The sequence below is a fragment of the Mobula hypostoma genome, chromosome 16 (genome assembly GCF_963921235.1).
Source record: "Mobula hypostoma chromosome 16, sMobHyp1.1, whole genome shotgun sequence".
Taxonomy (NCBI): domain Eukaryota; kingdom Metazoa; phylum Chordata; class Chondrichthyes; order Myliobatiformes; family Myliobatidae; genus Mobula; species Mobula hypostoma.
In genome coordinates, this window is record NC_086112.1 from 15,072,311 (window position 1) to 15,084,460 (window position 12,150).

At 41.3% G+C, this 12,150-nt stretch overlaps 1 protein-coding gene across 1 annotated transcript in view; it reads right to left on the reverse strand.

Annotated features, from left to right (window-relative positions):
* The window catches only part of pcsk1 (proprotein convertase subtilisin/kexin type 1), a 68,508-nt gene that overhangs the window by 17,497 nt on the left and 38,861 nt on the right, over nt 1-12,150 (reverse strand). Inside the window, exons 7-9 of the mRNA XM_063069141.1 lie at nt 4,565-4,737; nt 3,041-3,253; nt 1,150-1,250 (exon numbers count right to left, since the gene is read on the reverse strand). Coding sequence (XP_062925211.1) covers nt 1,150-1,250; nt 3,041-3,253; nt 4,565-4,737 — 487 coding nt within the window. The remainder of the gene's footprint in view (nt 1-1,149; nt 1,251-3,040; nt 3,254-4,564; nt 4,738-12,150) is intronic.

Below are 12,150 nucleotides of genomic sequence, written 5' to 3' on the forward strand. Positions count from 1 at the left end.
AATCTCTGTTCTAAGGGAACATCCTTCTATTCATTTGACAGTGCAATTATTTCCTCATTTCCCTTGCTTTACTATGATTATTTCACTCTTTTCTACATTTTCCAGGAAATATCTGACACTCGTTCTGAGGTACTCACAGCTGCCAAATGTAATTGAAGCCACACCATTTGATGCCAATACATAACAAGGTCAAAATACTTAATGCCTTAAAACATATTAAAACTTGACCACTTTGTCAATAAAGTGGGCTTTTTAATTGTTCTCAAACTCCCTTATTAAATCAAGTATTTTTTATTTCTACTAATTATATTACAAGTTATTCACTTTGATTATTTTTGGAAATGATTCTTTTTGCAACAGCGACAGGATTTGTTGAGTTCACTAAGTTCCTGTGTACAGATTTGTATTCTCAACTGAGCCATATCTGCCAAAGTCATTGCAATTAGCAGATATTTCCATCAGCACCCTTTCAACATTTTTAGTTATTTTTCTCATCTGGTTGGATGAGGACAGTATCTACATCGTGCTCCTGCTTTGTTCAAAACTGCCTTTCCATTGGGCAACAGTTCAATTCCAAACACGAGGGATTCTGCAAATGCTGGAAATCCAGAGTAACCCACACTGGGTGCAGATGGAAATCAGCAAGTCGGGTAGTATCTGTGCAGAGGAATAAACAGTCAATGCTTTGGGCTGAGACCCTTCATCATGACTGGAAGGGAAGTGGAAAGATGCCAGAACACACCTCCCTCTGTTGCCCCTCCTTCTTCTCTTTCCCTCAAGGTCCACCGTCCTCTCCTATCAGATTCCTCCTTCTTCAGCCCTTTACCTGATCCACCTATCACCTCTCAGCTTCTCACTTCATCTTCCCTCCCCACACCCACCCACCTGGCTTCTCCTATCACCCATCAGTTAGTACTTCTTGCCCTCCCCCAGCTTCTTATTCAGGCATCTTCCCCCCTTCCTTTCCAGACCTGATAATAAAGTGTCCTCAGCCTGAAATGTGGACTGTTTATTCCTTTCCACAGCCTGATCTGCTGAGTTCCTCCACCATTTTGTGTGTGTGAGCTCGGTCTCAAAGTATTTATTGTGACTTCTAAGATAATCAAGTTTCCCACTTTGAAGGTATTATTTTACTGAATGCTGACGTACTTCTGTTCCAGAGCAAGGGCGATGATCCCAGCAGCCAGTGGAGCGGAAGCCGAGGTGCCAGTGTGAGTCTCGGTGCAGTCATTGTGAAGATCGGCACTTGTCTGAAACACATTGCAAAGAAGCACATTTGCCATGATTGCAGTCTTGAACCATGCTGAATTCTTAAAGAAAATTATATGACAAAACAGGTCAAATATATACAGACCTTAGTTTGTGAAATACATACTATATTTTTCAAAAGTGTTTCATTACTTAGTTCTTAAAAGCTCCTAGTTACTAACATATTGAAAAGGGACTGAGGTTTGAATCTGCTGTCATGAGGGAAGACATTTACTATGGTTAATACAAGGGGGTGTAATTTTAAGGTGTTTGTAGGAAAGTACATGGGAATGTCAGAGATAAATTCTTTACTCACAGAGTGGTGGGTGTATGAACACGCTGCCAGGGGTGGTGGTAGAGGCAAATGCATTAGGGGCTTTTAAGAAACTCTGTGATAGGCACATGGATGGTAGAGTAATGGAGAGAAAGTTCAGATTAATCTTGGAGTAGGTTAAAAGGTTGGCACAACCTCGCAGGCCGAAGGGCTAGATCTATGCTGTAATGTTCCATGTTCGATGTGGTTATCTGTAACAATGAGGGTTCATATTGGTTCTTCACTTCCTCATTAACACCAATAAACATGAATCTGACTAATTATAGTGGAAATCTTGACATAATTGTGTGCTTTAACATATTTTCAATATCATAAGCTGGAAAGATGTTAATCTCTGAAACTACAATAATTAGAAACAAAATCTATTTTCCCAAGACTTTCTTCTGTACATTAATATCTTTAACATCTCCCATTGCACGTAGGTTCTCAATGATACCCACTGTAGAACATCAATATTGCAGGTAGAGTCTAAACGATTATCATCATTATCATCATCAGGTGCCATGCCCAGTTTGAGCTTTGACTGCCATGGCCCACACACTCCTGTTTTGGGTCAAGTGGATCAATTCATTGGTACTCATTTCCAGTTCTCTGGCTGCTGTCTCCATCACCATTTGTCTTTGTCTTTCTCTTGCTTTCTTCCCTTCAATCTTTCCCGTAATTACCGTGCATTCTAACTCCTCTTTCCTAATCACATGTCCAATGAAGTTACGTTGCCTTTTCATGATCTCATACATTATTTCTCTTTTTGTGTTTGCCCTGTTCATGACATCCTCGTTAGATATTCCTTTCGTTCATGATATTCTTTGCATCCTCCTCAAAAACCACATCTCTGCTGCTACAATTCATTTCCTCATGTTACTAGATATTGTCCAACATTCTGAGCCGTATAACATAACTGGATAAACGTAACATTTCAGTACTCTGAGGCAGGTTGTCATGCCTAGTTTAGTATTGGTCAGTATACTCTTCGTTCTCGAAAAGGTGTCTTTTGCCATCCCTATTCTTCTTTTAATGTCCAAGTTGCACCTGCCATCTGATGTCACCCAGCTTCCTAAGTAGCAAAAGTTCTGTACCTGTTTTATGTCTTCCCCGTTTATTCTCAGCCTGCAGATAGGAATCTCCTTCTTTTTGGATATCACCATACATTCTGTCTCAATGATACCCACAGTAAAGCATCAATATTGCCCGGACAGTGCTCCATGTGAGATCTCCCTGAAGTTTAATTAGATCCATCATTTTTTGATGTATTTTATATACAGTATCACATATAATAAAATCTACAGTTCTATCCTCTGAATTCTGAAAAGTTCCACCACTTTATAATGTAGAGATCCATACAAACTTCAAATCAGTAATAAAGAGATCTAAAAAGATAGATTTTGCATTAATAATAACCTAACTATTCCTATACACGTATCACAAAAAAACAAGTTGTCACCTGAGACAGATACGTACAATTCTTTGATCGGTGTAATCTCCACTGCTGTAGGCTGTAGCCAGTGTTGAGGAACACTTTTCTGCATACCATGGAGAAAGCCCTTGTTGTGAAGCACTGCTTATGGACACAGTGTAGATACTGTCTGTATATCCATCACAGTCACAGTTATCACCTTGACGACCTCCATTCCCGGAAGCCCAGACAAAAACAGACCCTTTTCCTCCTCTACCCTGGAAGAGCATAATTTAAAGTCAATTTTATCATTAATATATTGCAGAACCATAGCAATTATTTAATCTAATCCATGAAGTCTGCGTTGACACCTTGCATGTCAATGAATCAATCTTTAGATTTACACCTTCCTCACATCAAAATATTTATCCACTTTTTCCAGTATTTGTCAATGGAGAGCAGAGAGCAAGTTTGTAAATCTGGCAGAAGAAAAGGATGTTGGGAATGGTGAGGGTGGAGCACCGCGAGAGGGATGAGGAACAGGTGACAGAAAAGGATTGCTGGGGGAGCAGCAGACACTCCCAGCCCTGAGACATTGGGCAAGGTCCTTTGATTCCAAACAAATGGTTGACTGATCAGTGCAGAATTCTCTGGTGCTTCCCCTCTCCCTCCGCCCTCCCTTCCCTTCTCCCTCCACCCTCCCCTCCCCTCTCCCTAACCATGATTCCCCTCTCTCTCTGTCCCCCTCCCACTCTCAGTCCACAAAAGAGACCCACATTGTGTGTCCTGAGGAAGGGTCTTGGCCTGAAGTGTTGACTGTTTACTCTTTTTCATAGATGCTGCCTGGCCTGCTGAGTTCCTCCAGCATTTTGTGGGTGTTACTGTGATTTCCAGCATCTGCAGATTTTCTTTTGTTGCTGACCCAAATCAAAATTAGGTCTATCGTCATCACTCAGACGTCATGAAATTTGTTTTTTTTTGTGGCAGCAGTACAGTGCAATACATAAAATTACTACAGTGCTGTGCAAAGATTTTAGGCACCTGAGCTATATATATGTGCCTTAGACTTTGCGTAGTACAGTACATTCACAAAAATGCTCTGGCATAACTTCTCCTTTGTTCCTTATTCAACATTCCACGTTTAACAATCCTCGGCATGCAAGCAATTCTACACACCTTCATCAAAACTTCAAACTGATAACCCGTCATTATCAATTTTGCATGCACTATTAAAACCTTTTATAGTAGTGTTAAACCTTGACTGCTTCAATTGAGAAGCTTCATATTTCCTCATAACCTCTTGATATTTCTGTCATATCTTCCCCAGATGGGAATTCCCCTTCATGTCTGTACTTCCTCGTTAATAACCTGATTATTTGAGCTCTTAAAATATCTAGTAAGTAATGTGTTTAAACCTGCTGCTTTAATAATGGTAATATCATTTCCTCATTTCTTGAGGAGGATTGAATCTACATGAAGTTCACTGTCTGATATTTAATAATTATTCTTATTCACATTCCAGAGTAAAGACTACCAGAAAGTTTAAAATCTAAAAGGACAAACTTTTAAGTCTCCAATGATGTGCTCACCTTCTGAATGCCATATTCAAATGCTTTTTGTGCAAGTCGTCCAGGACCTTCCACAGTTTTCCCATCATCGTTTGGCCCCCAGCTTGCACTATAAATGTCCACATGCTGTGGGTTGAATCCAATGGAAGTAGCTTCAATTGCATCTGTTACTATGCCATCCAGCATCCTGATACCTAGAGGAAAATCCAGATGTCTGAATGAGTTAGCTGGTGGCATTGGTCTGAGATTTCACTTCAATCAGGTTGTGTTTGTTAATGTGTAAAGATTGTCTGAACAAAGAACAGAGGATAATAATTGGCTAAAATAATTTCAAGGTACAGTATTGTGCCAATGTCTTATTCTTATGCAGTTAGGGTGCCTAAGACTTTTGCTCCGTATGGTATTGCAACGTTGAGCGGAGAGCGAGGGTGTAAATCTGGCAGGAGCAAAGGATGTTGGGAGTGGCGAGAGTGGAGCGCCGCAGGAGGGGTTGGGACAGGTGGCAGAGAAGGAGAGCTGGGCGGGGGTGGGGGGCACAGCTGTTTCCAAACAATTGGTTTATTGATCATTACAGATTGTCTCTCTGGTGCTTCCCACTCCCTCCCCACTCCATTCCCCTTTTCCCAACCATGATCCCCCTCTCCTTGCCCCCTTCCTACTCTCAGTCCACAATAGAGACCCATATCAGAATCAATCATCTTCACTCATATGTCAAGAAATTGGTTTTTTTGTGGCAGCAGGTACAGTGCAAAACATAGAATTGCTAAGTACCATGCTAAAATGCCACATACCCTGGCTATACAAATGTGCCGAAGACACTTGCACAGTACTGCTTACCAATCTGTTTCAACTTAATTAACCAGCTATGAGCATTACAGAACATTGTATCTTCAACATTTTGTCATAATTGGGTGATAATTGTACACTTGTGGTTATAGTTCCATAAGTAACAAATTCCTGTCCTCTGACACATGCTGTTTGGTATTTTCCCTCAAAGAAAGTGAGTCCCTCCAGACCCCATCATTATACTAGATTAAAATCAAAGGCCAGGGAACAGGTAACTGATCTTTCATTCAGGGAGCAGCACAGGGACTAGGGAAGGGTAGGGGTGGAAGAGGGTATACAAAGCTACAGGTGGAATGCTCTTGTCTATTAAATTACAAATACCTAACAATTTTATAAATATTTTATTCTATATCTGTACCTTTACCTCTAACATTTTTATATAACTCTTCATTCTTTCTAATTGTTGAATGTTATTTTTTGTTGGATGTTGTACCGTGACCAACCTACCACGGTAAACTCCAAATACATGCAAATATTCAAATTCAAGATGAATTGGCATTCAACCATATGTGAATACTGTGCAGCCAAATGAAACAGTGTTACTCCTGAGCCAAAGTGCAAAACGCAGTCCAACAGTCACAGGCAGTGCAAGGCACATAGAAAATTGCAAGCACATATAAGATATCAGTAAAATACAGTCATACAAAGAGAACAGTCCATGAATGTTGCTGCAGTCTGCAGCCAAGCACAATATAGCTTGTCTTCTGCCAAACAAACACTAGGGGGCAACACCAAATCTAGCCTGGACACTATGCCACACTGTCCGTGGCACTGCCCATGCCTCTCCCCTGGGCGGCTGTAAATAGACGATACCACAGCTTGAGGCCTAGTCCTAACGAAACCCCACAACTCCCCTGCTGTCCGCCAATAAATCAGTGAATCAGACTTGCAGCGTTCCACATTAGCAATGGCCAACAGGGTCTTGCAATCAAAAGAAAAATGACTAAGACAATCACTCACTATTAGACTGCAAATAAATGTTGATCCTTGATTTTACTGTAAAAATTAACTGCCTGAGCATGTTTACCAGGCTATAGTATAAATGCAAGTTGTTGTTTGTAATACATTTTTACAGGTACAATACAGTATTTTACAATACAGTTCTACAGGTAAAATCCTCACAGACTTCCCTACATTTTGCACCACTGAATTACTGATTAGTCTGAAGTGATATATTTGAAGTCCTTCTTAGCATTGTTTAGCAGGAACAACTGTTAACCCACAAAGTGACAGTTCAAGTACGTATCAGTTTTTCTGTACTAATTATAATGTCTGTTATGAATCATTACTATACCAATAGCAGTATATTGAAACAGTGGACTCTGTATTCGTAAGACTGTAAGACCAGAATTAGGCTATTCAGCCCCTTGAATCTGTTCTGCCTTTCCATCATGGCTGATTTATTATCCCTCTCAACCCCATTCTCCTGCCTTCTTCCCATAACCTTTGACACCTTTACTAATCAAGAACCTATCAACCTCCACTTTAAATACACCTAATGACTTGGCCTCCACCACAGACTGTGGCAATGAGCTCCATAGATTCTCCAGCCTCTGGTTAAAGAAATTTCTCCTCAGCTCTGTTCTAAAGGCACGTCCTTCTGTTCTGAGGCTGTGCCCTCTGGTCCTAGACTCCCCCACTACAGGAAACATCCTCTGCATGTCCACAGTTGAGGTCATTATCTCAACTGTTTTCATAACAAATAAAGATGGCATTTTTTGACACAATGAGCATGTGCTTTTCATCACTGTATTAAGACATGGAAAATAAAATGTTATCGGTTGCTACGGCAGCACGGATATCAAACTCTGCATGACAGTTGTAGATAAGAAGCTGGAAAAGACAGAAAGTACACACTTCTCAGTCTACAAGAGCCCGTGGTGTTGCCATGTGTTGCAGATGATTAAATAACAGATAATTTTCTTCTTACGAGGATGAAATGTGTGTAATTAGTGTGTAATTTGACATATGCTGTGGATTTAATTGTATCAGCCCCTTCCAGTATGATGAAACCGATTTCCATTTTCACTATTGTATAATAATCAACCTCATTAGACCTATCTAAATGTCATTCCACTGGAAATACTGTACTGTGTAAAAGTCCTGGGCATATATATAGCTCGAGTGCCTAAATCTTTTGCACAGTACTGTAATAATTTCATGTATTGCACTGTATTGCTACAGCAAAAAAAAAACAGATTTCATGACATATGTGAGTGATGATAAACCTGATTCTGATATGGGTCTCTATTGTGGACTGAGAGTGGGAAGGGGGCAGGGAGAGGGGAGTCATGGTTGGGAAAAAGGGAAGGGAGAGGGGAGGGAGTGGGAAGTACCAGAGAGACATTCTGTGATGATCAATAAACAATTGTTTAGAATCAAGTTACCCTGCCTGGTGTCTCAGGGCTGGGTGTGCCTGCACACACGCCGCCCCCTCCGTCCTTGGCACTCCTTCTCTGCTACCTGTCCCACACCCCTCCTGCAGCGCTCCACCGTCGCCATGCCCAACATCTTTGCTCCCACCTGATTTACAAACTTGCTCTCCACTCCACAATGACAAACACAGTACTGTGCAAAAGTCTTCAGCGCTCTAGCTGTATACATGTCCCAAAGGCTTTTGCACAGTAGTCATCAAATTTTTCCCATAATATAAAGTTAGAATTACATATTTGGGTGGAAAATAGTTTTGTGATGAAATTGAAATCTGCCAAATGAAATGCAGAAAATAAAATGTTGACATAATGATGCAGTTTGTGGACCTGGTGCCACACAGCTCCAGTGACCTGGGTTCAATGCTGACCTCTGCTGCTTAGTGTGTGGAATAGGTATGATCTTCCCATGACAGCGTGTGCCACATCCATGTCTCAGGTTTCCTCCTAATCCAAAAGAAATTGCTGGTTGATACTTACACTCAGTGGCTACTATATTAGGTATCTCCTGAACATATTAAAGTGGCCACTGAGTGAACGTTCATGGTCTTCTGCTGCTGTAGCCCGTCCACATCAAAGTTCAATGTGCTGCTCATTCAGAGACGCTCTTCTGCACACCACTGCTGTAACATTTATTTATTTGCATTGCTGTCGCCTTCCTGCCAGTTTGAACCAGTCTGGCCATTCTCCTCTGACCTCTCCCATTAACAAGGCATTTTTGCCTGCAGAACTGCTACTCACACCATTCTCAGTAAACTCAGGAGACTGTCGTGCATGAAAATAACCGGAGATCAGCAGTTTCTGAGATACTCAAACCACCCCATCTGACACCAACAATCATTCCATGGTCAAAGTCACTTAGATCACATTTCTTTCCCATTCTGATGTTTGTTCTGAACAACAAATGGACCTCTTGGCCATGTCTGTATGCTTTTATGCATTGAGTTGCTGCCACATGATTGGCTGCTTAGATATTTGTATTAACATTATTAGGTGTACCTAATAAAGTGGCCACTGGGTGTAGTTATTTAAGTAAACTGAATTTAGTATGTAGGTGAATGTTGGAATCAGAGAAAAGCTGATGGAAATGTAAGGGAGTAAAATGGGATGTGTGTAAATGGGTGTAATTGGGCATGAGATGTTCAATGTTGAGCCAGTGGGCTGATGAGGCTGAGAGTGAAGATGAAGATTTTGAAACGTTGCAACATACAGTGAAATGTGTCGTTTGCATCAACGACCAACACAGTCCGAGCATTGTGCTCGGGGCAGCCTGGAAGCGTTACCGCGCTCTGGCGCCAACAACATAGCTTGCCACAGCTCGCTAACGCCAACCCTAACCTGTATGTCTTTGGACTGTGGGAGGAAACCAGAGCACCCGGAGGAAACGCAAGCGGAAACAGGGAGAATGTACAAATTCCTTACAGACAGCGAAGGGGATCGAACAGCAATTGATGATCGCAGGAGCTGTAAAGCGATTGCGCTAAAGCTACCAAGCTGTACAACGTTTTAACTAGTAAAGTGCAGGATTAGAACATATATGTTCTTTATCATTGACATGGACTCAGAGGGATTTCAGCATTGGTACTGGTATATTATTGTCTTGTGTACTGAGATACAGTGAAAACTTTTACTTGCATACAAATCAGATCATTAGCCAGTGTATTAAGTTAGTACAAGGGTAAACAATAACAATTCAGAATAAAGCATAACAGGTACAGAGAAATGGAAACCACACTGGTCAATAATGGCCCTCCTCTCTCCCTGGTAATCCTTTCTCTTTTTATATACTTCACTCAATCCCAGCTACATATACCTTACTTTTGCCTCTTTCTTTTTGCTGACCTGAGCCCCAATATTCTTCATCAGCATTTGGTTCCCTAATCCCAACAGTGGTCACATAACCAGGACTATCATATGTTGAAAGATTGGAGCGACTGGGTTTGTATACACAAGAATTTAGAAGGATGAGAGGGGATCTGATTGAAACATATAAGATTATTAAGGGATTGGACACGCTAGAGGCAGGAAACATGTTCCCAGTGTTGGGGGAGTCCAGAACCAGAGGCCACAATTTGAGAATAAGGGGTAGGCCATTTAGAACACAGTTGAGGAAAAACTTTTTCATCCAGAGAGTTGTGGATCTGTGGAATGCTCTGCCTCGGAAGGCAGTGGAGGCCAATTCTCCGGATGCTTTCAAGAAAGAGTTAGATAGAGCTCTTAATGATAGCGAAGTCAAGGAATATGGGGAGAAGGCAGGAACGGGGTACTGATTGTGGATGATCAGCCATGATCACCGTGAATGGCGGTGCTGGCTTGAAGGGCCGAATGGCCTACTCCTGCACCTAATGTCTATTGTCTATTATCTATTGACGTGATGTACACCAGCTGCTCATATGACCATCTACCAACCACACCCATGGTTTCACGTGACCCAGATCGGTGGGCTAAGCAGGTGCTACATCTTGCCCAAGATTGACCTGCAGGCTGGCAGAGGGATGGAACGCCTCACACCTCCGTTGGTAGAGACGCATCCCCCTGCCCCCGCTGCCACCCTAACCTGCTAATGGCCTCTCCCAATTAACTGTTGCAAGTTCCTGTCTTTTGCCATCAAAATTAGTCTTCCACCACTTTCATCAAACCAACCAGCAAACTGCAGAACAAGAATCACATAGATTTTGTATGCCTGGCCTCTTGGGGGCAGTCTTTCATTGATTCTGTTCTGTTTCCTGTATTTACAGTGAATGCCCACAAGAAAATTAATCTCAGGGTTGTATATGGTGACATATACAGTACTGTGCAAAATTTTTAGGCACGTGTAAAAAAATTCTGTAAAGCGAAGTTGCTTTCCAAAATAATGAAATGAAAACTTTCTAAATATCAAAAAAATTACTATAAAGAGCAGTAAACAGTGAAAAAAAATTAAATCAAATGAATATTTGGTGTAACCTCCAAAACTGCCTTTAAAACTACATCAATTCTCTCAGTACACTGTTATACGGTTTTATAAAAAAATTGGCTGGTAGGTTCTTCCAAGTATCTTGGAGAATTTGTGACAGCTTTTCTGCAGACTTTGGCTGTCTTCCTTGCTTCTGTCTCTCCAGGTAATCCCAGACAGCCGCAATGCTGTTGCCTAAGAGATTTGCAAAGTACAGTATGTACTTCGATAATAAATTTACTTTGAACTTCGGCCTGGGTTAAGGAGTTTGTATGTTCTCCATGGGCTTCCTCCGCGTGTTCTGATTCCCTCCCACATTGTAAAAAAACATACTTGTTAGTGTTATTACTTTGTCACTGGAAGCATGTCGGAATGTGTTGGACGCTGATGCAAACAATGCATTTCGTGACAATTAAAGCTAATCTTCAACAGAAAAGAATCACAATTCAGCACACTGGCTGGAGCCAGAGCAATGTTGACTTACAAATATTAAGCCAGCTTGGAGGGATGCCTTGACTATTCTAAGACACGATTAGGCATATATCATCTGAAAGGCAATCATTCTATATACAGAGCTTTTCAAACGAAGCTTACCAGCAAGGAAAGTAATTCAGAGTCCTCTCCCTTGCTTGGAAGTATTTTAATGTAACACTTAGAGAGATGGTAGACTTGATATCTGCATTAAATGGACCATTTAATGGGATATCGGCATTCAGATGAGATTTTCAAAAAGACAATAAGAAATGCATTTTGCACATAGGCAGTGCTCCCAGATTATGAGCTGTTTTTGCTCTTTCCACTGCTTTCTGGATAAATCAAATAGGTGCTATGACTCCCTGTATTAAATCATCCATGCAAATCAATTTGATCCTCACCAGGGTGAGTGCTTCCCTTTTATATCTCCATCTGTTATATGACAGGATCAGCTTGCTGTTTGCTCCTCAATGATTCCAATTTCATGTAATTGCTAACTACATCTGGACTGGCAACGGCACTGCAAAGGGAGGGCAAAGTTTCAAAAAAAAACCTTGCAAAATAACAGCTGAATATTGTTAATATATTGGAATGATTAATGCAATGATATATTTACAATGTCTCAGAGGAGGCCACTTGGCCCATTGGTCTCATGCCAGCACCCATCAGAGCCATCTCTCTCTTATTTCTCTATAGCTTTGCAGTTTGCTTTCTTTTGCACACCACTGTAATAATTTTATGTATTGCACTGAACCACTGCTGCAAAAAAAAACAGATTTTGTGACATATGTGAGTGATGAAAAATCTGATTCTGATATGGGTCGCTATTGTGAATTGAGAGTGGGAAGGAGGCAGGGAGAGGGGAATCATGGATTGGACAGCAGCGCAGAAGCAGTAGAAGTGTTCCTGCACAGGTCCAGAGT